General features: G+C 43.2%; 1 protein-coding gene across 5 annotated transcripts in view; it reads left to right on the top strand.

Annotated features, from left to right (window-relative positions):
* COP1 (COP1 E3 ubiquitin ligase) overlaps positions 1-25,313 on the top strand; it is a 133,352-nt gene that overhangs the window by 66,808 nt on the left and 41,231 nt on the right. For all 5 annotated transcript variants that reach the window (XM_083846005.1, XM_083846006.1, XM_083846008.1 and 2 more), the window contains exons 15-16: positions 5,287-5,403; positions 22,996-23,113. In XM_083846005.1, coding sequence (XP_083702131.1) covers positions 5,287-5,403; positions 22,996-23,113 — 235 coding nt within the window. The remainder of the gene's footprint in view (positions 1-5,286; positions 5,404-22,995; positions 23,114-25,313) is intronic.

Consider the following 25,313-nt stretch of genomic DNA (forward strand, 5'->3'; position numbering starts at 1 on the left):
TAACAGTTCACTTTTTCAGTAATAGTTTCTAAAAGTGTAGCATTTACTTGGAAATGACTGAAGTAACATTTGCAAATCGACATAACTCACATTTCAATCCATGAAGGTCTTTTGAAGGTACACCGGGGTTTTGGTGAGTAGAATTGGCCTAGAACATTTTATCCTTTGCTTCTACCGTGGTTTGCCTGTGATTTGCATACATAATAAGCACACTGGAGATGAATGGAGTTCTGTGAGTGTTTGAAATAAGCACAGCTTTTAAGTCTTTAAGGTACAGAGCAATAGCAGCAAACACCCAAATCAAACTAAATCAAACTGACTCTGGAGTCCAACTTCCATCTCAGTCATCATGCTGAAAGAGTTAGGTGCTACTTCTTCCTCACATTTATAAGTTGTCTTAACTTTTACGTCTGCTTAACTTTATATTTTTCTTTTTGCTTACCTTAATGAGTGCTTAATTTTGTTCTGGCCAGCTCTGAATATACATTAAGGATGTGTTTGGCCAGGTACAGTGTCTGGTGGGAAATATAAGAGCTGTGTACCCTTCCTGTTCTTTCACTTCTCTGCTTGTATGAGGCTGCACTGGGCTTTCTAACAAGAAATTTCAATGTTGATAGATATTGGTGTGACCAGAGCAATTGGAGCTTATCTCTCCACGCTTCCCTGGAAAGCATGGGCATAAAATTTTCTTGTCAAGTGATCAGGACAAGCCAGCAAAAAAGTGACAGCCTTGCCAGTTCTTCCTGCATGCCTGTGTATCTGCCTGTCTCTTCCCAGTCTTTTCAAGTTAGAGGCTAATTTTTAAAGCACTCAGTGTGCTCAGTAGGCATGTATTGGGAAAGGAGCTTTTAGATTAATAATCCTATCATCAGGGCTTCAGAACAGTCTCTGCCAGGGCTCATACACAGCAAAGGGGGTGCTAATGAATGGAGTGTCACGAGGGATAAAATGCTTCTGATATAGTTGGAAACAACATCCTTGGGTCTTCTTGGGTCTTGCATCATGCTCATTAGTTGAAGATAATCCTGGATGTTTATTTGTTAAAGATCTTTGTACTTTAATAGCAGATAATGGGAGCATAGAAGCATTATTGTATTTGAAATAACTGCGTGCATGAAAACCTCACTTTTATCTATGGTTGTCAGCCCCTTCCCTTTTAAAGGGGCAAAGGTGGTCGAGTATGTCCCTGGAGATCCAAAGCATATGCCCACCAGACAGCAGTGAGCAAAATTAAAATGTTTACTTGTGCTATGAGCAGTCTGGGGAAAGTGCGTGGTCTTACTTTCAGTTCCTTTATGTAACTGGTAATGGCAGGAGCTATGATTTCTCCCATAAGGAGGAAAGGGTGAAGTTGTGCTATTTCAGCAGAGAAGGCTTAGTTCTATGAAGGCATACAATCAGTATCAAAGGGCTGGGGTAGTGCTGGAGCTAGTGCAGGCTTGCAGCTGTTTCTTAATCCGGTGTTGCTCTCTATTCCAGACCAGGAATGCAGCTTGATGGCCAGGGTGAAGTTAGGACACGAGATAGTGAGAGCAAGATGTTACCTAATGCCTTGTGGGTAGACTTTCAATCTCCCCTGGGGCAGTGACCAATTCTGGAGCCATCAAGCACCTATTCGCTCTTCTGATGTCTTTGAAGCTCTCTGAAACACATGGAAATGCAGGCAACATTGAGAAACTGAAGGAAGAGTCTTGGTTTTATGTTGCTTGTTAGCTGTGGTCCCTTCACTCTTACCAGGGCAAAATGGAGAGGTGGAGCAGAACAGGAGCACCCGAGGGCTCAGAGCCGCAGTGAGAGGTTACTTTTTCTTGACTCGTGGCAAGGAGGAATGCAGGTGTCTATTGCGTTGCAAAAAGGAGAATGCTATTTCAGTGCAGCCTTGGTAAATGAGACCACAGGTGCCAGTCCTGCAGCTATTTTTCACATTACCCATGAATACAGTCGCTGAGCTGGCTTCGTGAAAGAGTGCAACATTGCTGAGAGCTGCAGGTCAGGGTCTGCTCCCCAGCTTTGAGGATGTTCAGGGGTTTGGTGCTTCATTTTCAAAGATAGTTAGCTCCTTCAGCTTCTGCTGCTTAAACTGCTCTTAAAATATCGGGCTGAACTTTCTGTTCGTTTCCTGGCTAATAGCAGTTCAATAATTTCCTGGAGATTTGAGGGTCGTTGTATTCAACAGGGAGTGCCTCAAAAGGTCAAGATGATGCTGATAGTTGAAGTGGCAACCAAGATACCTGACTGTCTTCTGCTTTGTGTGGATAAGGAGGGATGCTGTGAAGTCATTGCCTGCTAACAGTCCTGAGTTTACACTGTGCTCCTGCCCTTCCCATCAGTGTGCCAGCTGGGTACATCGACCCCTTCGGCTATTGCAGTGCAGGCTTCCACCTCTCTGTCGGTGTTGGGGTGCAGAACTGAGCTATGGAAGATCAATTTATAAACTGACGTGTTTGATATAAAGCGCCAACCCCAAAAAAAAAATATTGAAAAGATAGACGCTTTTTAAAGCGGGGGGGGGGGGAGGTTTTTTTAAGAGGCATCATCTTATTTTTTTGGTGAGGGGAGGACACTTGGCCACAGAGGTGTATCTGTCAGTAACAGCAATACTAGGAGACATACAAATACTAGGAGACATACACTCTGGGAACGTGCGTTTTAGAAATAGTCGGTCTCAGATGGTTGTTTGCCTCATCTACACAATTCTAAGTGTTAAAGACATCTGTGTGTTGTATAATTACTGCCTCGACCTCAGCGAAATTGCTAAAAGCTACAGCAAATAAACTCTACCCTTATGAATTATGCTTTATTAACCTGTCAGTTCTTTTTGAAAAAATAATGGACAGTTCCAGGTAAAACTTGACAAGTTTCATTATGCGTTGTTAGATGTCACATATATCCTTTATGGCACTGACTAAGATATAATTGGAGCTTAGCGTATCCCACAGCAGTTAGATCACAGAAATTGCTGCAGACTCTAATCTGTGTCTGTCAGTGGTAACGAATATTATGATGGCTTTGAACACACAGGTCGTCTCTTCACCAGGGTAAATGGCTGAGCTTATGACCTGAAGACTTGAACCAAAAAATGAGCCCAGTTGCAGCTTAGCCCTCAATTAGCTTCTGCCACAAAACTGAGACCGAATGGCTATTTGTTTAGTAGAGGAGAGGTGGTGTCAAGATGAGACTTGGCCATTTTGGACAGAGCTTTAAATATCGATAAGTAGTTGGAAGGCTCCAAGGCAAGTGTGTGTTTTCAGTCCTAGGTTTGGGCAGAACATTGCTCTGAACGGTGAGAACGTTTAACCTCCCTGCACACCTCAGGTTTAGGCAGTGTTGTCTGCCAGCACCCTCCTCCTCTAATCACAACCTTATTTGCTCCCTATACCGTCACTTTCATAAACGTGATTTCCTCTACTGCCACTGCAACTTAGACTGGACATCTCTTGGTAGCTGTTCATTAAAGCAAAATACTAAAATTGTACTACTGTGCCAAATTATCTTTTTCCTGGCTCTGTGCTTCTCTGCTGCGCCCCCAGCACAAAACACACTGGGGAGGTATATCATCCAGTCTCGCTTAGGAGAAGAGATCATCTTAAGCCATGCTTGCAAGGCTGTTTGTTTCATTTAGAAACGTAGCTAGAGGTGTATTATAGCTCAGGTAAATAAGGATGGATTTATTTCTGAAAATTCAACAACAGGGTAGGGGGCTGTTTTCATTGAATTTTATGTAATAGTTATATGCAAATACAGCATGCATCAGTGTTTGTGTTTCTGGTATCTGTGTGCAGCTTGATAATGGTTCCAGGCAGCTGTCAGATGCCAACAGGGCTGCATTTTAAAAAGATTCAGTGGTGCACTCTGAGCAGTCATGTATTTCCTTCGTTCTTGAAGCCATTCTCCTACGTATGGTCAGAAATAGCGCAATCTTGTTGTGTTTTGTTGCTGGAAATACTATTTAAAAAAAAAATAGGTGCCTTAGAATGAACCTGCCAATGTTCCTCCTTTTCCTTGTCTAAAACATGATTGAGTAATCCATGTGGAAGCCTTGCTTCTCCTTCAAAGCTCCAGGGAATGAATGGCCAGGAGGAGGCATGGAGGAGCACTCTGAGGGTGGGAGGACATGCTGTCAGGCTACTTACCTCATTCATTTATTAAGGTTATAAACACTGGGGAAACTATTCCTGCTCCTTTTTGCTGTTTTTGCTTGCTCCTTCACCTCCAAAGTGAGCTTTCTTTCAAAAGGTGACAGAGGACCCGTTGGCTACAGATCTGCAGAAGCCCAAGCAGTTCTTGGAGCTGTTTAAAGGATTAAGCCTTTGGGTAGCTCCTGCATGTTCAGTCCTTGGCTCTAGCTTGCTCTGCCTACTCCACAGCACGCTGTTCATGATGCTCAAGTGCTACACAACCCCCTTATCAAGAAGAGGGGGAAGGGATAACGTTTGTCTGATTGAAGTCTTTGTAGCAGACCCTGTCGATGCCAGTGTGCTGCCCCTTTGCCTGGACTGAAGGCAGCGTTTCACCTGCACCTTTCAAAAATAAGGTGCGTTATGTGGGGAGCACCTAACAGTCTTAATCTTTAAGGTTAAATGATGCTCAAAATTTTTGTAGAGGGTGGGGAAAGCTAAATTTTGAAAAGCCTCTAGTATTTTCTGTTGGTCTTCCTGGGAAGCCATGAGGCCAGTACGTGGGGGAAGAGCTCATTCCGCACAACGTGGTTAAATCAATGTTCACACAGTAGTCTCACAAAACAGTAGAGTCCTTTGTACTAAGGAAATATATCATCATAGGAAGCTAGCGTACTGATTTCTTTTCTGTCTGTGCCAGTTCCTTGAGAATAAAACAAGTTGTTCTTACTTGCTGTGCTTAAGCATACAATTAGGTGTATTTATTCTGTGCAAAGCAATTCTGCTTTGGAGCATGGAGTTCTTCTGTACATCCAGGCTAGGAAACAAGGAACAAAAAGGGCATAAGTCTTCCTGCTCTCGGTTATATGAATCTGCAGTCTTGTAGTCTTAAATGTGAAGATTATAACATGCATTGAGTCACCTGCTCCGAAGAAGCCCTCAGCTGCGTGGGATGTGGACCTTCTCCATACTCACGGGAGATGCCGATGTGTACGTACCTGAGTGTTCTAAGGCTCTCTAGCCATTGGTTACAATCTGACCTTTTCTGATCATTAGCATCTTGGTAACTGAGGTTGTTCAGAATCTTACATATGAAGGAACTAGGTTTTATACCTTTTGAATGAAGTTTGGTTTTTGTTTATTCATTTCTCTCTTTTTGTTTCTCTAGTGAAGCTGTGGTCTACCAACTTGGACAACTCAGTAGCAAGCATCGAGGCCAAGGCGAATGTGTGCTGTGTCAAATTCAGCCCCTCTTCTAGGTATCACCTAGCTTTTGGCTGTGCAGGTAGGTAAAAGAGTCTTTTGAGAAAGAAATGCTGTTTCTTCCTTGCTTTAAGCTTCTTACTTCTTCGGGAGACTTGAGGTTGGCTGCTGTACCCAGCAGAATTGAGGTGTCTTTGCAGTTAAAATGCCTCTGAGTAGGACTCCAGGTGTGCAGTCACCCAGAAGACATCGATGATACTCAAGTGTCAACTCTGTTCTGCAGTCTATCAGAGATAAAAGCTCACAATAGCAAGTCAGAGTGTGTTTATTGAGATAACTAAGGTGACCAGGCAAATCTCAGCTTTGTGAGTCTTAAAGCTAGGTTAACATGTTAACATGGTGGTAGTTGTTCTTTCTGATTTATAGCATTGCTTATGAAAGCTACAAAACTATACTGGGAATTTTAACTGGTTTTACCTGAGGCATACTGTAAAAGATTGGCTGTGCTTGTTTCCGATAGCTGCAACTGTAGTCCCTGTGGATGGGCTGATGTTTTCTAAGTCGGGCAAAGCATCTCTGTTAATGTTTTTTTTAAAGTAGTCAATGGGAAAGGCATGATGAGACTTTTATTCACTTAGGTTAAATAGGTTTTGGTGATAATACAAAGACTTGAAAGCAGAGCAGATATCACTTCGGGAGGAGACTGTCGTGCTATGCATGCAGCAACTGAAACTCAGAGGTACCTATTATAAATGTTTAACCAACTCTGCATTTCCTTTCTCCTCAGGGAGTTTTAATGTGCTTGTAACTAGATGCTCTGATGGCACTAGCTATCTCTGGACTTCGGGAGATATGTTGATCACATTCTTGCAACCACTGGTTTGCCATTTCATTTAGATGTTCCAATTTCCAGTCTGGTTCTACTTAAATTTTGACTCTTAGGAGAGAAAAAATAAATTTGCATTTTGATACACTGCAAAAATGGATTCAAGTTGGAGTGTAAAATATTGACTTGCTTGACAGGCATCTCGCTGAAGGTTAGTGAATTACATGCAAGAATAGAATTGAATTACAATAGCTACTAGCAGCATTTGAATGAAAGGGACTATCTGTGAGAGGCTCTAGGGAAAGATGAGAGCACCAGCTCCAAATGAATCAGCTGCTGATTAAAATAGATATGTAATAGCACCACAAAACAGAATTCTTCCTGATAAATCAGTAACTGGGATTCCTTCCCACCTGAAAGGCAGAGGGGAGACAAGGCACAGATAAATCTGTGAAGGTTTTCAGAGCTGTAGGGCACGTAAGATGAAAGCGGAGTGTCTGTATCCATCAGGCCATGCTTGTGCCTGAGGAACCTTGATGGTCTTGTCTTCAACAAGTTATTTTGGGAAAGAGGCATCAGTGAGTGCCACGGGTTAGCGGGAAGTTTTAGATGACTACATGTGCGTTTTTGAGGTTTAGAGAATGCTGATGGTAAAATGGGACTTGCACTGGGGAAGAACATGTAGGAGGGAGACAGCAGATAAAATTTTTAAAGTGTTTACATCTGCTTGATGCTTGGTAATTAAGTTCTTAAATAAAAATTAAAATGGATATTTAACTGTGATTGCTGAAACAATTACATGAAGTAATTGAACTGATGGGAATGATTTCCCACAAAGGAATTGTAATTGATCTTTCAGCCATAAACACGTGAAAAAATAGCATGTGAAATTAAAAATCCTGGGGTCTTAAAAGGTGGTTTTATTTCTGAACTAAAAAATTCAGGGCAAAAAAGAGTTTATTTTGTTCTGTGTAGAGTATGAAAGTAGGCACTGTCCTGTTTAATGTGTTATGGTAGAGACAGGTTTTTTCTCCTCCATCAGTTTCAAATGATCTTCATTCAGTCTATGGAAAGAAGTGATATAACTTGTAAATAGTGTGAATTGTTATGTGAGCTCTAACATTCATAAAGGGTAAAAGCTGGTTTCTTTAAGCAGTATTAAAAAAAAAGATACTTTGGGCACGTGAATTTGGAGGTTCCTGTTAGCATCTATAGGAATAAAGATGAGCAGTACGAAACACTAAACACCAATTCATTGACCACGATAATTGGCAGTTTTAGAAAGTCGGCTTGTCTTTGCCTGGGCTTGCTCATTGAAGTTCCAGCTCTGAGAATGTCAACTGCTTTCTCAGTGCTTTATCCAGCGATAAAGGAGCCGAGATTTCCTAACACTGCACTCACAGCAGAGTTTTGTGCAGTCTTTAAGCAGCAGTACTGCTCCTGTGTATGCGCCTTGTTCTATTTGTTGACTTGATGGAACTTACTGCTATATCTGTGTGTATATGCACTGTCTTTGTGTGTATGAATTCTTGGAGCTTAAGACTTGAGAGAAACAATTGATGAAATGGTTGGTGTGGGGAATTATTGGTACTTAGTATTTCAGAGATAGGAGAAGGAAGTAAATGTCTTAATACACCATTATTAAATTACTAAATGGACATATGTCAGTACCCCTTTCTCTGTATGCAGGATAGGTTGCAAGTTAGCATACCTTGTTTTAGCAATGCGATTTTGACTGCAAGTCTAGAATTTTTCAACGATAATCTTTAGATACTATGCCCCTGATTTTTTTCTCAATTTTCATTTCCTGCTTTTATCTTCTTGGAGGGTCTGTCTTCAACTTTCCCTACAGCTGCAATCCCTTTTTGTAAGGCCTTGTTCTTCTACATCTTGATTAATGAAATGTTCTGCTCTGCCCTTGACAAAAGCATCATGCCCACTTGTGTCTATCTATTCAGGATGCCTCTTTGAAGTCAGTTTTTGTAATCAGATGCTTCAACTAGACCAGCTTTCTCCTTGAATCTCTGTGCTGGTTCCCCTCTTGTGTTCTCCATAAAAACAGGATGAATATCTTAAGATGCTTTCTACCTTGTCTCAGTTTATGGATGATCCCTTCTCATTTGTTAGTAAAATGTTGATTCTTGGCTGACTTCTGCAAGTGTTGCTATACTGTTGTGCTTGGGTAAAATATGCAGAGAGGTAGCTTTGTACTTCCAGACTTCTTCCAATTTTGGAAGAATTCCCTTTAAGTATCTTTGTATTTCTCCAAAATTTCTGAAGGTCTACCAACACATGGTACCAATTAAGTGAGCTGATGCAGCAGCCTGTTGAAATGGTCATCTATTTCCCCATGCTGAGTTCCTGGGCAGGTCCCTGCCCTTTATTAGCAGCAGCAGCAGAAGATGAAGTGCCAGTTTTAAAATCTCCTGAGAAGGGCTTGATGTGGGTTGGAACTGAAATCTCTTGTAACTGTGGGTTTCGTGGTGGAAGCCTCTGCTTCAGTCGCTGTGGGGCTCTGGTTTAGATACAGCTGTGGTCAAAAGTGTTAACGCTGTGCTGCCATGTGGGGAATGCTCCTTTAGCATGAAGTACTGGCTGGGCTTCAAGTTCGATGAATGGAAAATGCTGCTTTAGTTGCTACTATAGAAGCAAATCCCAGGATTACCATCTAATATCGGTGATAGATGTTTCTTCTTTGGGCTCTTTGCTCTGAAAGCTTTTAGATGACCAAAAGATCATTTTTGTGGCTTAAAACAGAACAAATGAGCAATAAACTGGAAGTGGAGCCTAAAAAGGAGAGAAATGAATATTTGGTTTAGGAAATAATTCTCCTAAAATTCGACAGGCACTTCAGGTTAGAAGAAAGCTATCACATCTGACTGCAACTTGATAAAATCTGTTGCAGTGGAGAGGGCATATAAAGAAGAAAAGATCCTTTTTGTCTGTTACTTCAATAAAATATTCTATTTGCATGCTTACTGAGTTGAAACATTGTGCAGTATAAACTGTAATCACTGCCGAATACAAAATCAGGTAATTTTGTGGTCTTTTCTTTTTAAAAATAGATAGAGCTTTATCCTGAAATTAGCTATATAAATCATGACCGAAGTTGTTATTGTTCTGCCTCAGCAGCAGCACTGATGCCCTCAACCTATATATTTTCTAGCTGTACCGTTTCCCCTCTTTAAAAAAAAAAAAAAAAAAAGGAGGGGGGTGGGGGCTGCAAATACATGCAGTTTGCAGCTTGAATGGTCAAGTTATGCAGCCCGGGTGAGATCAGACTGTCTGCGAACTCGATGAGCTAAGCATAGCTCTTGGTAGTAGCAATGCTTTATGCCAGTGTGCTGTGATACTGTCAGCAGCTACCACTGACCTTTTATTTCCCATATATTATGCAGAGATCAGATCATCAAAACTTCAGATTCCCAAGTTCTTACACTGGATGTGTCTTATTGAATGCTATTTTTTTCCCTGTAGGACCCACAGATCTGGTAGGTTGGTTTGGGGGTGAGAGGGGCTGCTCAGTGCTGCGCAGATGTGAGACAGAGACCGCCTGCTCTCCAAGACTTTCCCAAACAAGTAGAAGCAGTACAGGCAGATGGAGAGGTGCAGCAGAACAGCTATGACATATTCAGAGATTAATGGCTTCGTTGAGTGAGTTTTAACCGTGGTCAGGTCTCACTGCATTGTCATAAACTGTTGACAGCATGGGTTCAGGTGAACTGACCTGGGAAAACACAGGACAGTGTTGATTTATGTTGACTTTAATGCTTACCTAAAATTACAGCCTCAGAGTTCAAGACCCTCTGCGCTGGGGAAGTCTCTCCCTAGTGCTGAGGCTTTTACCTTTCTCCTGTTCGTGCATTTCTTGCCTGTTCTTTCTCTTCCTCATTCCCTTCCCTACTTGTACAATGCTGCTGCACCAGAACGCTTCCCAAGAATGTGGTTGGCCTTCCAAGATGGTTTTGCCCTTGCCTAGAAGGTTTTGCATGCTATTTAAAAATCTTGCACCATCTACAGCATTACAGAACGGTGTCGTACTCTGGCTTTGAACACTGTAGCCTTCCATTTGTTGTTGAAAGGCCACAAAACTAATGATTCTGCTTCACAGCACACAACATGAAAAGGGCTCCTGTTGCTATGTCAACAGCTTTGTTTTGATTTTCAACTGTTCCCTCACCCCTTAAAATCTCTGCACAGCCCTGATGCACTTACAGTTCAGGGTCACATGTGGCTTCTTTATCAGCATCATTCAATTTTGCTAATATACTTGGTGTCTAAGCAGGACTGCTTTGGAGACCATCCTTGTCCAGTGAAATATTGATTTTTTTTTTTTGCTGCAGTAACTGGAGCAGTGATTTCTCTTTTCCAAATATCTCTCTGTAGAGGTAGACTTTCATGCTTCCTCAGATCTGGGTGACTTGCCTGCCTTGTCACTCAGCTTAGGAGAATGATGTGATATTAATGACCAAGAAGGCAGTATGCCTTTTTGGAAGTGAATTCATGTTTTCCAGCTGAAAGCAAGGTCCTACCTTAATAGATTATCCAGGGTAAGTACTCCGCTCTATCGAAAACCTGCAGTGACTCAGAAAGAGTCCATTTGTGTGAATACATGACATGTTTAGGGTGGAGTTGGGCAGCTTCTTTGAGCTTAAGCTACAAGATTATCTTTAGCACGTGAATTGAGTGCAGTATTCAAATGCACAGGCAAGGGTCAGGCATTTCCTCGAAGCATGTGCCTGAAGTTCACAGCAACGCCTCCAAATTGAGCCTTTCTGAAACTGGCACAGCACGCAGCAGTCCAGGACTTTCCTGTTAGGTCTGTTGGGCTTGACGTCCATGGTGTCTTACTTTTTTGTGGGTATTCTGCAAGTGTACTCTAGTCTGTGATTTCTGAGGTTGTTGGCAAGGAAAGAAGGGGACAAGGTCCATGATTCAGAAGTACACACTGGACATCTTGGGGGCTAAACTCATTCCGGAAACCATGGCAAGTGCTTCATTTATTGCAGCCTTTGAAAGCACCTACACCACCTCTTCAATCTGCTGAGGGTCCTTTGGTCAAAACCACAGATTCCTTCAGTGGTAGCAGTCATATATCTGTACTGACAGTACACGTGTTGGGGGAAGTGCTGAGCTTAGTGACGTTGTTCAGTTGAGAACATGGTCGTGAAGGTTTGATTTTAAAATGATCCCTCTTAAAAATGATGCTGGGATGCAATATAAAGTGAAGTATCAACCTGCCTTCTGCTGTCCTGATGCATGTCTGAAGACTCTTTGTGACTCAGATCAGACTTGCTTGGTAGATCAGTCTGCTGCTGCTTCTGGCATGGCAAAGAAAAGAACTGCAGCCACACGGTGTTACCAAAACCGATGATGTTTGCAGTGAAACCAGCTTGCCTGTTCGTGCCCGTCTGAGGCCAGGTGAGTCTCCGTGTCTTCAGGCCGTGCCGCAGCGTGCCTTAGTGCTGAGGCTGCTTCCCAGCAGGTCAGGAGGGGACGTGAAACTGCTTGCAGGCATCCAGGAGATATGTGCATGAATTTCACGCAAACTTCAGAATTTAAAAGCTTATATAACTTTATGTACACAGAAAACATTCTCTGATTTGTTGGATAAGGCGTTTGCAATAACGAGTGAGTCACATTATAGAGACCTACCGGGAGTTACCAAACTTTATCCTAGAGGTTGTCACACTTCAGTAACAAGTGAACAAATAAAATGAACTCAAAGCTCCATTTGATTCTCTGGAGAAAAGGATAAATCTATCAGTGGCAGAAATGAGCGTGCTAATTGTTTGCTTAAATATTCTTTTCCTGACATTTTGTCTTATGACTGGTGCAGAAGTCATTTAGTCAACATTACAAAATCCAAATTAAAATTGAAATGAGCCTTGAAATTCAGGAACAGAACAGGCAAATCTGAGATTCGTATTTTCCTCCAACTCCCAAATTGTTCTTGCTACTAGTTGTTGCTGCGTTCCTAGGAGTTTAACCCATTTCACACTTGGAGTTTGTGAAGTTTTTCTGGTAGCTCAATTGAAAGGAATTGTTTGTTGGAATGGCATCTTCTGTAGAGCATTACTGTGGTGCCTCCTTTTCAAGGTGCTGCATAGATGAACCATTCCCGTCTTTTATTTGGGTACAGTGCAGGATTACTTTACAACATATGCTGCTTTTTCCGTACAAACTGGTGAAAATTGTCGCACTGCATAGGAAAACATGTAACCTGCAAATGCAGCGTGGTCTGTCATCTAGAAGGCTTCATTTCATAGCATCTGAGCTTACACGTGGTTTTTAAGAAGAGAATTTTTAAATGCTTGGACTAGGTTGAGAGCTCCCCTGGAGAGGAACTGTTAGCTGTTTGTAACTGAAGCTGATGACAAAAAGTAAGGCTGTAGATGCATGTACAAACCCAGCACCCCTTCACGTGGCTTACTTCATTGACTGGCTAGATCATAGATTGCCTCTCTCCCACATTGGATACCTGTGTATCGTCATGTAGTCTTCCCATGCTTATTTCATCATCTGCATACCCCACCATATCTTTAGTGGGGCTTTGAAGCTTCAGATGAGAATGCTTCAACCAATATTACTGGTCGGGACAGTATCTGTTATATCCATTATTCCAACAGTAGTGGAATCTGCGTTGAGAGCAGTTTAGGTGATGAATCAATGGCCAACTCCAGAACCTGGTAGCAGGAGGCTTATGTCTCCTCAGGCTAGTTAAGCACAATACAGTACTGGGCCAACATCAGCTTTGAGAGTTTGGCCAACTCGTGTCCTCAGCTGCTCGTTGTAAGGCACGTGGCAGCAGTCTGCATGTTCCCTAGAGCCAATTTGATTGCTCTGAAGCTTGTTGAGTGGTTATTGTATGATGTTCAATGATACAACAAAAACCCTAAAGCTGTTGCTTCATAGACATACTCGTAAAATCTTAGGAGGATGTTTATTTTCATATCTATCTTTTTTTTAACATCTCAGGTTACCTTACCTGCATGAACTCATCTCGAAGCATGCAGTCTTGGAGTCTGACTGCTGTCTCTTCCCTCCATCGCAGCTCCATGACCTGCAGTACTTGGAGTCAGTCAGTAGCCAGAGCTCTGGTTTGCAGTGAGACCAAACATTGCGTGCAGGAAGTATCTAGAATCAGGATCTAGAGCTGCTCTGCAAAGGAGGTAGAGCTGCTGGCTTTGGATCTATCCAGCAGTCACTGTACTAGTAAGACTCCTGGTGCTCATGTGAGACGTTTCAGATCTTTGGAGATGTAGTCTGCATAGACAGCATGGGTTGGGGTACCTTTTACTATAAAATGACTGCTCTTCACATATTCTAGGTGTCATAAAACTCATTTTTGGCCATTGATACGCATGCATTAGCGGATACAGTCAAACATGTTCATAGTCAAGGAGAACAATAGGATTAAGAGTCTGAATAGTCACTTTTTCTCCATCAGTCTTAAAGAATGAATTCTTCTAAAAGTTGTAGGTTGTTACTGCTGTTGTCTAAATTAGTTTTGTAACAATGGTACTTCTGCCTTATCTGTACTGATTTTTTTTCCCAGCAATCTGCTAGAAAGCAATCTTTGAATTGCACACAAACCAGCTATCCCTTATTCCTGTGAGAAGGCTCTGTAGTTCTTTAAAACCATAAAGGTCAAAGTTTCAAAGGAGTTCTAGAGAAATCTGTTTTGCTTCCCTTCCCATCTGAGCCCTTTTTCTCAACTGATTAAGATCTCTAATGCTTTATGTCTCCTCCTTCTCACCTTAATATGAGGCAAGTTGCTTAGTGGAGGCTTTATGGGCTGCTGTGTCAAAAGCTTTTGACAAGTCAATAAAAAATGTCCCCAGTGCATAAAGACCATTATCCATACCCCTGCAAATGTCATCTGTAACTTCAAGCCATAGGGAATCTGTTGAATACGAAGGTTAAAAACCCAGTTGGCAGTTCCCATCAAGGCTGCTGTTCCCTTCTTATGTTCAGTAGAGGGAGATATAGATCTTCAGTGAAATGCTAGTGTTGATATACATTAAAAAAAAAAAGGTGCAGTTGGTGTTAGTAAGAGATTAAAATCACTGGCTGAAGCATCGTCTTTACTGTAGAGCTCTGGCAAAATATATCAAATGCTAACCTGTAGCCCCCTGCCATCACATCCCTGAGCCTTTCCTTGGTAGAGTGGTTATTGTGCTGTTGGTTTTGCCAGGGATGAAGCTGAGGCTAGCAGATGTGTTGAATACAACTGCAGCTCTCTTGAATTCAGCTTTCATGGAGGTGAGCATTTCCCATGCTGCTTTTATCATCCAGTCAGTCATACAGAACACGATCAGGCATTTCCTTCTCAAAGCTGTGCTTTGCCTTCATTTACACGGAAAGCTGAGATGGATTTGTGTTGGGTTCCTGAAATATGACGGGCAATTGCCTTCAAAAATCATCTGTATCGCAGTGTGGGAAAATGAGATTGAGTTGTCAGAATGTAGTCATCCCCAAACACCTGTGTGTCTTCCTTTGCTTTTGAAATCTTCAGTCTCCTTGCTAACATCACTGGTTCTGTGGCGGCTTTACTGAAGATATATTTTCAGATTTTGCCACCAGCAAAATAAATCATACAGACCTTGCTTAATGTTGTATACTTCCCAGAGCATGATGTAAGGGAAAAGCACATGGAGGAGTTCTGACTTACAGGGAAAAATCTCTTGAATGCTTTTCCAACCTCTGGTCCATTTTTGTGTGGCTGTTGAACACTTGTAACACCTACGAAGACGGTATGTGGGAGCTCCCTGGAGTCTCAAACAATGGTGTGTTTGAGACCACTTCTCTAGACAGAACTCTGATAGCAAACATGAATGAAGTACTGCATCCCAAATTACGTCGAGCACACACACAAAATACAAAATAAGGACATTGTTCCAGTTCACTGCTGCAGACCAGAGCGTTGCTCCTTGAATAGATTGCCAAGATTCCCCTGGGGCAAAAGAAGATGGTTATTCAGAGAAAAAATGTCCTTTTACTGCTAAGGGAACTCAGACAAAAATAAGAGGTAAAGTAAATGTGTCAAATGGATAATTCTGACTTAGTTACAGAAATTACAAGTACTTTGGTTCTGTAACAAAACTATAAATACAAAGCTATATCCAGGAAACATTTTAATTGTGCCTGTAACAATGACTGTATTGGGGTAGATTTTTCTTTTCTTTTGTTGGTTCTCTTGAAGGGAAGGTATGAGCAGGAAAAATAAATATCAATTGGCTTTGCCCGTGCTGTGATGATCTTCCAATAGGGAGATGTTAGGGTGAGATGGTTTTCTCTGTTCTCTCCTCATGTGATTTGTCGTGCTGCAAGTGGAAAACAGCGCGGTGCGTTCTTCAGCAAAATGCTTTGCACAGTTTGGTCTGCCAGAGATTCTTTGCATCAAGCTGCATCAAACCCATTTTTAATCTCTTCACTTACAGTAAGGGAAATGGTTTGTAAAGAGGACACTGATGTCAACTCACTGTCGATATTTATCTCATTTCTTCTTCGGAAAATTCTTGCGTTAATTTTCATTGCAGGGCTTTGTTCTCTTGAATTCAAGTCCACATTGTTTCCCGTGTTTAATGCATTGTCTTCATTCATTTTCCCAGAGCATCCATGTCCTTTATGTAGTGGAAACTGTCACGTTGTCTTCTCTCCCTGAAAACGCTTGTGATAAACCAAAGCCCGTACTGATCCTAGCCCATTCTGGTATTACTCTGAGTGAAATAAATCTCTTTATAGTGCTTTCTTGGCTGGAAGGCTTTCTTGCCGTTCTTTCTTGAATGCCCAAATAACATCTTGCCTGTCTGTTGCTATAGTAAAGACCCACTTTTTCCCATACTCTCTCTTCTGCTCTGGAGAACACCTGTTTTTACATGTCTTGGTGAGTTGTATTATTCCCAAAGCTGGAGTGTTCAACTCTGTCCACAGTCAGTCTTCTCTCCAGAGCAAGACCCACACATGGATGGTCAAACTCCACTCCTATCTCTCTGCTGTAGGGGAAACTTCACTTCATTCATGACTTTTTTTTGACCAAAGCCACCTCAGTCACATGAATGCATGTCTTTAAGTGCTGTTGTTTGGTATTACAGACTCTGCAAAAGTTAAAATTCAATAGTTCTTCATCTTCCTTTTTTTTAACTAGTAAGAATAAACTTAATTACAGGAGAACAAAGGTTGCATGGCAGTACTTCATGCCTCCTCCAGCATGTGGGAGTAGATAGACAAAACCCGAAAGATCTGAGAAGACAAATGTCTTACCTTTCTTATGTCAATAACAAATAGCTTAAGCAAATTTGGATTAAAAAAATATTCTTCCTAATCCTTTGACATAAGAGCAGTCTTCAGGGCAGCTAGGACCAGGGAACAGTTTGCAGAATCTCCATCTTTGGAGATGCTCAGAGCTTGACTGACTAGGACTTAAGCACAGTTACTGAACTTGAGTTGAACTTAACTTTGCACGTGACCCTCCTCTGAGCAAGAAGATGATCTGGTTAGAAGAGACCTCTGGAATCCATCTCACATTGTTCTGTGACTTTAAGGTCCCTTGACCAAAGGTGGGTTTTAATCCTTATGCAGAGTGCAATTTCTGATTAAGTTTGTTTTGACTTTTTCATAATTAAATCCTGAGTTGTTTTTTGACCAGCCTCTGAGGAAATCGCTGCCGTTGGGGAGGCTCTGTTTCCTGGTGTGGAGGTAGGTAGAAAGTCCACTGGGGAGGTTCCACTTTCTTCTTAATAGTTTTCAAGTTACTCTAAGTATGCAGCTTGTTAGATGGCTTTGAGGTCAAGAGTAGCGCTGAGGCTTTTGTAAGTCTCTTCTCAAAGATCCCTTAAAAGTTTTCATCTTCAAGGTTTGGGCTCTGATAGCAGCTCTGTCTTTCCTCAGATGTTTGAGGAAGAGCAGTGCTTGTTTATTTGGCCTTTGTTCAGGTTTCTGTAAGGACCAAGGTATCCAATATGCAAAGCTATCTCTCGAGTACTGCAATACAGCACGTTGTACTTCAGTGTGGTACTGTTGATTTGAGTTTTATTTTGAAATCAGGATTTAAAATTGGGAGGTAGTCCCTTTTTATCTCCTTCCTTTTGCTCTGTACTAACAGAAGAGTTTTCAGCAGTGAAAACTGAGGTTGTATGTAAGCTTTCTGATTCCTTTTTTAGTCTATCTAAAGACTTTACCTCTGAGGATGCAAGCTTGCTTTTTGTAGGGAGAAATCACATTCAGCCTAGCAGAAAGACTTCTGTTTAACTCGTCTTGATGTTAAAAATCAGTTGTTCTGTTGGTTGCTTGTGTCTGTTGAACAAAAATTCATTAAGGTGTCTTGCCCTTCCCTTTCTGGAATAGCACTCATGGGAGTGATAATGTGTGCTCTTTCTTTTCACCCACACACTTGAAACACAAGCTTTTGTTTGAGCCACTGGGCTTAGGACACTTGAAGGCTTTGGGATGTGTTTCTGTTTAACTCATCTAGACAATCTGTTCAGCAGCAAGAAATAATTCTGGGTAGCCTTAAAGCCTTCAGTCTGTCCTTTCTGTGCGCTAAGTATTCTTGTACACTTCATATACAGAGGAGAAATAAGTGAAAGGGAAGCTCAATTCCTATAGTTAGATGTTTAAATATAAATAATTGGATTTCAGTGAATTCCTTCAATATGTATTGAGCAGTGGATGCTTCCTTCGGGATTTCTAAAACCATTTTTTAACCATCAAATGTAGAAATAGAATCAAACTCCACGAAATTATGCCTCTCATCTTTCATTCTGAAGATACCGTGTGGGCTTTTTGGTACCATTTTATTAAGGGTTACTTTTTCTTTTGTTTCTTTATAACCTGACTGTGGGAGAGCATAGGCGCCTTGCACCAACTTTGCCTGGCTTCAGTTTTAATGCTGCTGGACAAGTCATTTAATAACCCTCCTCCACCCCTCGCTCAGACTTGTATTGGTGTCTCTGCTTCTTACTGCCTACATGCAGGCTTTCATTACGGTAAGAACAGGCAGCCTTGGATTGAGATTTGAATACCGGGGAGAAAAACAAACAGACAAAACTGAGGGGATAATCAACCACTGACACAAGATGCTAGATAAACAGGGTCATTGCTATCAAAGAAGCATGAGGGAAACATACAAGGCTGTGTCCTACCCTGGGCTTCTGTTTCAGCAGAACAGAGGCAGCACGAGGCGAGCAGGACTGCAGGCAGCAGCTGGAGCATTTATATAGAAAATGAATTTGATCCCTAAGTTTGCTATTGAAGATCTTGATTATTTAAAAGAAAACAAAAGTTCAGAATGTGCTTTGGTAACAGAAAACCTCTAACAGACATCTGGTAGTAACACCTAGTAACATCTGGTTTGCTCTGCTCCGACTTATTTTTATGGATACGGGCATTTCTTGGCTGTAACGTTCATCTGTGACATAGCAGCGAGCACCACTTGCATTCTCAGGCATATAAGCACTTGAAAAATGAGGGCAATGTAAATTACTTACTTTTTGAGTAGATCAATAAGAGAAATATTGAACGGTTGTGAAATACGCATTTCTGTATGAAGTAAGAAAAATGGTCATTAGTTCTTCTGCAATCCCGTTTTCCAGAGGAGAGCTACAGGACCTTTGCGTGCGTCTCTTGGGGCTTTCTAGTCATTACATCCCTTGAATATAAAACTGTTGCACTGCAGGTAAATTGGTGTTTTGCTGTCCATTGCTTGATGATATTCCTTCTAGTAAGTGGCTCTTGGGCAAAAAAAAAAAAAGCCTTGGAGTAAGTAGCTCTAGGGTGGTAAATGGTGGTGGTGAAGGGGGGTGAAATACATGGCATGGAAGATGAAGGTGGCTCAGAATTGCTGGGTACCTGCGGAGTTGAGTTGCTCTGCTTCAGTTCACGTGCATCGCCACCCCTGCGGGACCGGTGCTCGGTGCAACCCAGCAAGGTGCTGCTGTGTGGTGCTCCTTCCTAGCCCTTCCTGCAGAGAGCTTGCTTTGGAATTGTTGCTCCTCAGTACGTTTTAGGAGTTTTGCACTAGGCAATGTGAGCCTCGAGCCTTCTAGTAACAGCTACTTTGTGAATTTTAGTAACAAATCTCCTGAAGAGTAAGGGAAATCACTTTTGGCAAAACATGGACTTTGCCTCTTTTGTTTAAACAGCAAAAAATCCAAGAGCAATTACATCTTTTTTGAACAGTCCTAAAATTATCTAAGATGCTGCTGGCTCCATTAGCAATTCTCAGCTCTTTTCAGAAGTTTTTAACCTGATTTCCTAAGATTGTGGAACCACATCATTGGTTTGTTCACTGGACCCCCTCCCCTGCAACCAAGCAGAGATGGAGACGCTCATCTCCTCGCCTTGCACGCTGTAGAAGTGGCCTTCCTGCCTGCCCTGCTCCTGCCGGCTGGAGTCTTGGGAATTTATGAGCTGATAAGCAGTGAGCGATGCCAGCCTCTGCTGACATGGGCTGTATTTTCTGAAGAGGCTGCGAGATCTTTCGGAAGTTTTGTTGGACTTGTCAGCACTTGCAGTAAAAAGTCCGAATTTGTGATTAGTTATCACTAGGCAGCTCGAAGTTGAGAGCGTAGCCTCCTTCAGGGAAGCAAGCAGATCTGGCAAAGCACTATTTAAAAACTCGAACTCGTGGTCTGTGACCTCTCAGCAGCAGCAGCAGAGCTGAGCTGCTCTTTTTGCCTTTTGAGACCATTAAAAAAAAATAGACATAATATGGCCTGCCAGAGAGAATTGGGATTCAGGAGGAGCGGCAGCAGGACTCTGTCCTGCTCAGCTTATGCAGCGACATTGAACTGGATGAGAATTGCTTTGGAGTGTTTAATTTGTTCTGGTATGTATACATGTTCTTTCCCATTATGTATATTTCAATTAAGCCAGAGCACAAAAGAAAAAGTAAAGCAGTGAGTTGTTGCTGCCCAAGGTTAGGCGTGAGACTTTTAACTGTGGAAGCATTGTTTTCAAGCTGAAATTATTTTAAGTGAGTTTTCTGGCCAGGGATAGAAACTATAGAGCTGAAAAAAAACAAACACTGAAAGTTGATTATAATGCTGATGGTTGAGTGGTTGAGGAGCAGAATGAGAAGCAAATGAGCCTGTGCATACTGGCTAGCAATGAAACGCATGCACTTTGTGGCTTCTAGAAACGCCGAGGGCAGGAGCAAATGGCATTTAAGGAGTTTAGGAGCTACTGCAGAGTTTGGGAACTGTTTGTGTCCCCTCGGTGCCCCCCCTCTCTTGCTGACTGCCAGCTGGGAGCAGGATTGCCCCTTCTCGGAGCCATGTTGAGCGCCGTGCCCCTGATGCTGTCCTTGTGGTCAGCCTCAGTTCATCCGAATGTGCCCCACGAGGCTCCTGCCAGCCTACCTGGGAGTTGTATTTTCTCATTAGCTTCGTTTTCAGGCTCTCTGCTTCCTCAGCAGATGGCATTTTTATCTTGTTTTCGGAAAGCCCATATGGCCTAAAAGAGAGAGTATCTCTTTAACTGTAAAACACGACCACCTGTTCGGGTTTTAATGAATGCAGCAGGCATAAGTCTTCATACATCTACTTAAAAATAGCTGCTTCGGTTGAATTAAAAAAAAAAAAGCACCGATTGTGAGCCAGTGCTTTGGCTGCTGAAATAATCAATTAATAATTAAGTGGCTAATTTTAGAACCCCCTGGCCTTGCTGTTCCCTTGTGCTTGCTGTGCTGAGAGCAGGCAGTGATTGATGGCCCTGCCGGCGCGGGGAGGCACGTTGTGCTGGGGCCAGCTGCCAGCGGCCGTACAGCTGTTCGTGGTGATGTTCAGAAGGCAAGTGCAACTTCACGGCCCTTTACAGCAAATGGCCTTGGCTTTTCCTGCTCCAGCACTCCTGCTCAGCATTGCTCCAGCTGCTGACAGGTGCTCTCGTTCGGGCCCTCTGCAGGTACCTCTGTTCCCTGTCACCCTCTGAAGGATAAAATCTGGTGCTCAGGAGGTTTCCTAATGACAGGCCAGCTGGAGGGGAGGCTGAAACTGGGAGCAAAAAGAGGCTTGAGAGGCTTATCTGCTACCTGGCTCCTAATAGAAAGCCCTGCTGGAATCATTTCTGCTCATTAAAATAACGATCACCACTTAACTGTTTCCTAGCTCCAGGATCGGGTGTGCTGGCCAGGCTAGGAAATGGATCTGCTTTTGGCTGAGTCTTCCAAGAGGTGGAAGGGAGCGAGATACCCGGCTCTTACTGAAGGGATGTCAGCGATTAATCTCAAGTCCCCTTGAAAATTATCCCCTCTGGTGAATAAGCCCATTATAGCATCATTTTGTTCTAAAGACGATTAAAATGCCCAAATAGTAGGGACGCTCTGGGGATTTTGGTCGATAGTAGCAGCAGTTCTGAGGGTTTTCATTTCAGGGGAAGAAGAAATGGGAGCATGCGAAGGAACGCTTGGGGTGCGGCATGTGCCGGCGTTTCGGCGCTCATAGGAGCGGGCGTGAGAGCTGCTGAGCTCCAGCCCACTGCTGCCCGAACCCCGCTGCACCCTGTGGAGGAAGCCTGAGGCATGTAGAGAAGAGTCTGGGGGGGAGACAGCTGGGAAGCTCTTGCTGGAGACCTCACTGGTGTCGGATTGATATGCAGATGCCCAAAGCAAAGAGGAGGATGACTTGCCTGCTTGCCACCTTTCACTGCAGGTTCCTCCTGTAGTCCCCTGTCCTGCCATGGCTGGCAATTAATCTGGTAATGCAGGTGGAAAGCTACACTTGCTCCGAAGGCAGCTTCTGGAGCTGTAGCCTGATCAATAGGAATCCAGTTATCTCTCGAACCACATGGGATTTTGAGACAGCCGGGCGCTGTTTGTATGGCTGAGAGCCCTGCTTTGAAACTCCATGCAAATACGAAAATAGCTGCAGCTACTGGCATTTAAATGCATTTCCATGCAATCTCTGTGATAATCTGCCACTGGGGGTGTGCTGTTTCAGTGGGAGGAGGGTCAGAGCAGTTTTCAGCTGATGTCTGGGTGCTGTGAGTTGCCTGCTGAGAAGGGAGGCTTCCTGCTCTGTCTCCATGCATGCATGTGGCCTCCCCTTCCTGAATGCCCAGAACAGCAGGGGATAATTAAATGAAGCCCAACATTAATGATGGCAAGTCAGGGAGGGAGAAGCTTATTAACCTTGCTGAGCTGGAAAGAGTACTGTGTGTCTTTGGGGCTCGGATCTCATGGGGGCTGCTATTCTTGCTTTGTTTTTCTGTTTTCCTGGGAATTGACACAGTTGTGCAGAACATAAAGTGTACCACTGATTCTGTTGCAATCCCTTTTATGTGGCTGTGGCACTGCAGCACATCTACGAATTAAATCTTAAGAAGAATTGGAATCTAGTCTCTGCTCTCTCATTAGCAGAAATGCTAATTCTCTCTTGGTAATAAAGCCAAAAACAAAAGTATAGGGGTCACCCATGAGAAATTTAGGCCCTGTTTTCCACTCTCCCGTGAAGTGGTGGACAGACTGAGTGTGTAGCCTAAGGTTCTTGAACAGTTTTCCAAGAGGGGACAGATTGAGGAAGGAAAGAGGGGGGAGCAGGGAATGAGAACTGGCAATTAGCCTGCCCAGGCACAGCGCCAAGAAGGGAAGCAGGAGCAGCGAGGGTCCTCTTAGCTGCTGCCTTGCACGTGGGCTAAGTGGGGTTTGCACAACTAAATTTTGGGGCCATTTTAAGCAGTCTGCTTTTAAACACTACTTTCCAATAGTGCAGACTACTTACCCTAGATGAGGGTTGAACTGAGATGTGGAAACCATTGTCAGGGCTTCCAGCGTGAGCTGATTCCCTCCGAGAGGTCCAGTGCGTCCCCCCCAGCGGATGAATTTGACCTCTTCTTTCTCATCCCCAGATCACTGTGTCCACTACTACGACCTCCGCAACACTAAGCAGCCCATCATGGTGTTCAAAGGGCATCGCAAGGCAGTCTCCTATGCAAAATTTGTGAGTGGGGAAGAAATTGTCTCCGCGTAAGTATTTCCTATTAGGTAGGCTAAAAACTGTAGCCCTTGGTTTCTGGCAGTCGTCGGGGCCCTTGTGCGAGTTCGCCGGTGTGGGTGGGTGCGCACAGTAGCTGCTGTGCTTTTCGGAAGCAGATCGTTGCTTTTTCAAAGACAAAAATAGAAATTTGTTCCTGGTGTCACTTGGCTCTGCTCTGTCTTGTGGAGCTAAAAAGCTTAAGAGGAATGCTGAGGCAAACAGATTCAGCTTCTGACCACGAGCCCTGAGATTGGGAAGGTGCAAGTGGATGGTCCCCTTCTGAAGAGCTCGTGTGCTGGGGGTGCTCCTGAGCACAGCTCTGCTGTACAGGAGGCTGCTGGCAGCCCCGGGGATGTTACCAATGTGCGGTAACAGGGCAGCTGGTGAGTGACAGAAGTGATCAAATAGTATTGCTACATCCCAAGAGGGTGTTTAGCCATGGCCCGAAAGCAACTCAAATAGGACTGCCCCAAAACCACGGGGCTGCCTCAGTTCTGGATGTGTTTTCCTGTGTGTAGGAATGAGTGTGTCTGTTGGGTCATGTGGGGAAATTAAATGTGTGTTTAAAATAACTTTTAAATGATGGGGAAAATGCAAGAAACTTTTGGGGTCTGTAGGCTGCTAGGGGTATGTACCTTAAGTGTAACACACAAATGTATTGCCATCAGAGGGCAGCAGGGCTGAATCACGGGGTTAGGTCTAGTCCCAGAAAGTAGGCTTGCTGCCTTGTGCTGAGGGGATGGTTATCCACCCCAGTTCTGTCCTCGGTTTGCACATAGCTTGCTCTAGCAGCCTGGAGCCAAAGCAGAGCTTTTTTCAAGGTGTTCGTGCGAGCATCCAGACTGCTGGTGAATTATGCTGATGTGAGCGGTGTGATGGAAGGTTCCCTGGTGACTTCTAGTGCTGCTTACCAGTTCCTCTCTTCTTAATTCCATTAGCATTATAGCTCTTTGTAAGGGTGTTAATTCATACCTGGAACACAGAGCAAATTAAATTGAACGCTTTGAACCAAATCTGACTAAGAAGAACGCATTTAAATAGAAACATAAGGAAGCTGGGAATGTTTTACAGCCATGATCAAGTGGAGCATCATATGCGTGATGCTCCAGGACAGAATGGTGCTGTCCTGCTTGAGCTGGCCACTTGAGAATGGCTATCCCAGAGTCCCGGGAGGAATAGGAAAAGGGCTGTCAGACCTGGACAGGCAACACCAGGGCAAGGGAACTAACTGCAGGGCTCACCTATCTTTGTGTGTGAACAGAAAGAAATGGTGGGGAGAGTAGATTATTTTTCATGTCTTAATTTTGTAAACTGGGCAGTTGGCAGTAGTGACTCACAAAAACAAAGTACTAATCCCTGTTAAGGGGGGGAAAAAGTGTGTTCATATTCTCCAGATTTTTTAACTAAAGCTGTTTTATAGATTGCATTGATTTAGTGTGCTTTGTAGGGTTAGGTTTTGACCTCAGGGATGTTCAGAACTGCCTGGTATTTAGCACAACATGCTGATTGCAGCGCTGATTTACAGAGAGGCAGATTTAACAGAGCAGCACATCCACAATGTTTTTTTGGAGAGGATATGAAACCAGAAGAGCAGTGTAATAGCAGAGGGATCAACGGCCTTTTCCCGTCCTTGTGGTACAGTGGCAGGTAACTGTCATCTTACATGGCGCACTTGTCCTAAGCAATGAAAACATGGCTAGAGCTTGATGAGAAATTGTTAACAGGAAAAGCATTCCATTAGTTAATAGGCTAAGTGTTTTTATTTTAATGGGGAGATCTAGAATATAACATGGAGGTTAAGTGCCTGTATACATAAGGTCTTCTTGATGGGTTAGCTGAGAGCACGAGCTGTCACAGGAACCTGACAGCTTGTAGACCAGGGATTTTCTTTCGCTGCTTCACTCTGTTTTCAGAAGTGTTTAGTTTCCAAGCAACTCTGAAGCTTTAAAAAGCAACGCTTTAAAAATAATGTTGCTACCCTAATAGCAAAGAAAGCTTATCGCTCTACCTCTGGGCAAAAAAAAAAAGTGGTATATATCTTCTTCCCCTTTCAATGTTTTGCTGTGGTGGTAAGTACAAGAGGAGGGAAGGGAGGGAGCTGCAGCATAGGGCAGCAATGGATGTGGAACAATCAGACAGAAAACACTCTGTTTTAGGGCGCCCCCAGTCAAGACCTGGGACCAGGATTGC

Source organism: Anser anser, assembly GCF_964211835.1.
Source record: "Anser anser genome assembly, chromosome: 8".
Taxonomy (NCBI): domain Eukaryota; kingdom Metazoa; phylum Chordata; class Aves; order Anseriformes; family Anatidae; genus Anser; species Anser anser.